Consider the following 4,580-nt stretch of genomic DNA (forward strand, 5'->3'; position numbering starts at 1 on the left):
AGATTATCGTTGGAGAAACTGCAGTGTTTTGTCTACAATTAGCTACAAAGGATTTTGAAAACCAAGAAAAAACACTATTAACTGGAGACTGTTGTTATATAAATCCACTGGTGCGCAGGACCATCAGATTCCTTGGTATGAGCAAAATTAATAATTTCATTTTTGAATGGTGAGAGCATTCAATTATGTCTTAATTTTGGCCTGGGGAAAACAATCAGATAAAAATACAACATTTCCTGTGTAGTCCTAACCCAGATGCAGTGAGTTCTCTCCTTTTTAGTAGCAAATACAGCTTCTTGGAAGTTTGGGTAAAAAAAATAGTTACAGAAACTGCAGTAAAAATAGGAAAAAAAAAAAAAAAGGACCACAAGGGGAAAAAAACAACCAGCAGTCCCTGAAGTGAAGAAAGGAGATATGGCACAACAATAAGTATAGCTGATAATTTTCTTCTAGTTACACACACACATAGCAGCCAAAATTGAAGACATTGGATATGAATGCGTGTTTGAAGCCAAGCCCAATCTGGGTACTTTCTTAGCCTGGAGATTGTATTATGGTCTCTAGTAGAAAACTACAAAATCCGTGCTCCACAAAAGTCAGCTGTGACTCTTCCACTGACTTGGGTAGATATGAGATGTCATATTTTATACTTAGTTCATTGTAATTGTGTTGGAGGGAGAAGTACCACAACTCAAAATGTCTTTTGAGTATTCCCAGATGCTGCTTTTTCGTACAAGCAGGGATGCTGTAGCAGGACTCAATTCTGTTGTTTGCTTCTCAGCCACAGTTGTGGCTAGAAGAAACAGCTGGAGGAATGAAGCCCTGGGGCAGCTAATCCTTCTGCCCCAGTCACAGGGGAAGGGAGGGGAAGTGCAGCTGTGTCTGTATTTGCAGCGGTTGTCTAGCAGCCGTGTCTGCCTTCCAAGAGTGTGATTGCTCACTGTCACACTAGAGTGCTAGAAGTTATTAAGAATGAGACTGTCTTGCATAGGTCCAGGGGAGACGGGGAGTCATGATGATGAGCTTCTCCCGCTCCAATTGCTCTGTGTGTAGTCAGTGTCCGTGTTGCCTTCCCTCTTGGTGGGCCCTCCTTGTTCACAGAAGCAAAAAAACCAAAATTATGGAGGAGGGAAGGGATTAGCAACGGCCTCTGCACTGTCCTACAGATGAGGCATCACTATCCGTTAGCTCACATGAAGTGATGCAACCACCTATGCTGGAGCAGCGCGCACCCTCGGGGCTCACTGAAAGGGCCCTTCTGTGCAGCGACTCGGCAAGGCACAGTTGGCTGCTCACCAGTGTCTAGCAGCTCAGGGTGAATTAATGTTACTATAATGCTGCTGACCAGCCAGGATTCCAGAAATCATCCTTGGTCCTCTAGCTTTGCTGAGGGGAAAATGCCCATGTTCCTGTGGGACAATGTCTGTTGGAGTGTACATCTGTCCTTGTGGTGCCCCATGAAGTTGGGAACTGCCAGGACTCGTACTATATTCAGTTGCAATATGGGGAAGGTATGGTGATTTGCCTATGGAAACGCAGGAGGAAATCTGTAGCTCAGGTGGAATCTGAACACACACCTGCTGGCTTTACCTCCCAGTCAGGGTGCTGTGTTTGCATTTCCTTCCAGAGCTCATTTTCTGCTTCCAAAAGGATAGAAAGGGACCTGAGAACAGCAGAAATATGTTTTCTTCTAAGCAATCGGATACATGCATTTCCGTTCTAATGAACGGGTACAGGTGCTCAATGCTTTGCTGAAATGTCTGCCAAAAAAACCTCTTTAGCATAAGTAGCTCCTCAGAAATACAGATCTTTGGCTCACTGTGTTGATATTGTGATTAAGATGCCATGCATAGAGATGTACCCTGTAGCAGGCAGATGCAGACAACTTGTGCATGGCAATATTGAATTATTCAGTACTTCAGCTTCTTTACAGCTGTGAGGAAAAGGAAAATGTTTGTCCAGTACGTGTTAATGACTTTTCAAGCTACTTTACCATCAGGGCCTAACTTCCTTGGTTCTCAAGCAGATTTATAGGGTGAAGAATTTGCCTCTGTTGCTTCTGTTTAGTGAATACGGGCAGAAGTTAGGTAGCAGTATAGCTAGCTACCCCAAACAGTGCAGATTGATGGCTAGGGGGCCTAGGAAGGTGAACTGCTTGCACAACGGGTGAGCATGCTCCTCCAAGGGATGGAGAGAAATGAAGTGTGCGGGTAAGTTGCAGTGTTGCTGCTGCGGTTGTGTAGGAATGTACCATCTCCAATGCGAGTCAGATTATTCAGTGTACAAGATATGTGAGGGATTTTCGTGTTCTTAACTGGAAGGAGCTGGTATATTCCTATAAATACTAAATTATGTTGCCTTGGAGTGAAATTATAAGGAAATTTAACTCTTTTGTTTCGCTCTTTAGGAATTTACGCATTTGGACTGTTTGCTACGGACATCTTTGTAAATGCTGGACAAGTAGTAACAGGGAATCTCGCACCACATTTTCTTGCACTTTGTAAACCCAACTATACAGCACTTGGATGTAAACAGTATACACAGTTCATCAGTAGCGTACATGCCTGTACTGGAAATCCAGACCTTATCATGAAAGCCAGAAAGACATTCCCATCCAAAGAAGCAGCACTAAGCGTATATGCAGCTATGTATCTGGCTGTAAGTATGCTGTCCTATTTAATGTCTCTGTATTTGTGAGAACAAATGCTGTGAGGGGAGGAGGGAGGAATGGGGGGAAGATAAGACAACTATTGGCTGATTTTATATATGTGAGTTACTTCTGCAAGTTACGGTGAGGCCTTTGAGAATTTGATTCAATGGGTTTAATTCTGACTCTTACAGATGTAGTGGTTCTCTGAGCCTTGAAAGCTAAGGCAGTGCTGAGAGAGGGCATGTTGTGCGAAAATGATAATAGATTTAGGATAAACAGGTTCTCGATTTACTTTTTCCCCTTTGCCAGAGAATGTGGAGGGAGGCTTTGTGGTATGGTAAAGAATAAGGGTAGGGATTGCCCATGACTGGTAGCGGTTCTTTTCTGTGTTTTAGCCCAATACAAATTAGAAGAATTGCACACAGCCATATTCTTTAGTATGGCGAAGCAGGAGAGTAGGCATACGTGTCTGATCTCTCCAGGTTTCCTGAAATCTGTGCATGTCTTTAGGTACCAGAATTGATATTTATAGGTACCTCTGTGCTCATGCAAAGTCAGCTTGGCTCTTAGTCCGCAATGAAGTGAGCTACAAGACAATCTAGCCCTTCTTCCCTCTCTTCTCTCTGGTACAGGGAATGATGAGAAGGGCTGGAATAAAAATTGGTGTTTACTTCCTGGTATCAGAGAGGTTCTAGAAGCTATTGAGAAGGTAGCTATTGTGGGGAGGCACATGAGAGGCAAAGTGACTAATGATTCTCACTCAGGTGTCTCTGTACAGTACTCCCGGGCTTAGTTTGGAGTGGACATCATTCTAGTCTTAAGCAGAAGCACACCTTGTTCTTGATAAAGTTGTCCCCAGCACATGCCTATGGGAGTCTCTTACCTGGCCTGTGCTGGCAATCACCGTCCTTTGTAGGCTTCATAGTGTCAGTGGGAAACTAGGCAAGTGTGTTTGTACCTCTGTGGTCATTGCAGGGCTCATCCCTTAAATTCCCTCAGTGTTTGAACAGAGGCCTACCTACATGTGTGTGTGTATGTATTCACGTATATATATATATGCAAGTATGTGTATGTGAGTGTGTATTACTTTTGAGCATATATTTAATGAGCTGACTTCTAATTCCCAACTGATCTGAAAACTGATACTTGCCAACATGGCAAAGATCCCAACCCAATCCACAGACAGTGTGCCAACTCCATGCTTCTAAATATGGTTTTAGAACCAGTTGCTTAAAATCTGCAGCACTCAGAGTAACATTTACCAAAAGTTCCTTGTGAGCAATGTCTAAGAGATGTGGATCATCAGCTAGTACAGACAAATGTTATCTGCAAATAAGAGATGAGAAGTAAAATTCTATTCTAACTTGAGTCAAGTATAAGACTCCTAATAGTATTGTCTTTATTTGGGGAGGCTTTGCTTTACTGAAACATACCTCTAAATTTGGTGCGGACTATTTTAGAAAATATTCAGCGTTCTTCATTTTAATTGCTCCTATTTTTCTCATCCATCTGTAAAGCTGGATTTCCACTGTTGCCATGAGTCACAGTAACTAAAGGAAACCAACTGTTCAGCTACTGCAAAGAAGAAAGGAAAATAGTATTAATACATTTTAAAACCAAAAGTTAATGAAGTCTAATACCTAGTTTCAGTGGATTTTTATATGAGCAGGAGTACTTTATACAAACCTTATGTTGTCTATGGTCAATATACAGTTAGCAAGACTAAAAATTAAAACTGCTGTGATCTGTATCATGACATTATAATCTTTCAGTAACTGCAGAAATTAATATATCCTGTATCACTGCATGGTGCATGGCACTGTAGTCATTTAACTAAAGCCCTATAAACTGCTGTCAGGATTTCTGAATTCTTACAGGCCGCCTAATAAAGTGAATTGCTATGACCATAGAATCATAGAATCATAGAATG

At 42.0% G+C, this 4,580-nt stretch overlaps 1 protein-coding gene across 1 annotated transcript; it reads left to right on the top strand.

Moving 5' to 3' along the window:
* Window positions 1–2: 2 nt before the first annotated feature.
* LOC104276122 (lipid phosphate phosphatase-related protein type 5) lies at window positions 3–2,658 on the top strand (the record flags this gene model as incomplete). Its single annotated transcript, XM_009872308.1, has 2 exons — window positions 3–135; window positions 2,408–2,658. Coding segments are annotated over 2 exons (384 nt in total), but the record flags the coding sequence as incomplete, so codon positions are not given.
* Window positions 2,659–4,580: the final 1,922 nt, after the last annotated feature.

Source organism: Apaloderma vittatum, unplaced genomic scaffold, assembly GCF_000703405.1.
Source record: "Apaloderma vittatum isolate BGI_N311 unplaced genomic scaffold, ASM70340v1 scaffold41250, whole genome shotgun sequence".
NCBI classification, from domain to species: Eukaryota; Metazoa; Chordata; class Aves; order Trogoniformes; family Trogonidae; genus Apaloderma; species Apaloderma vittatum.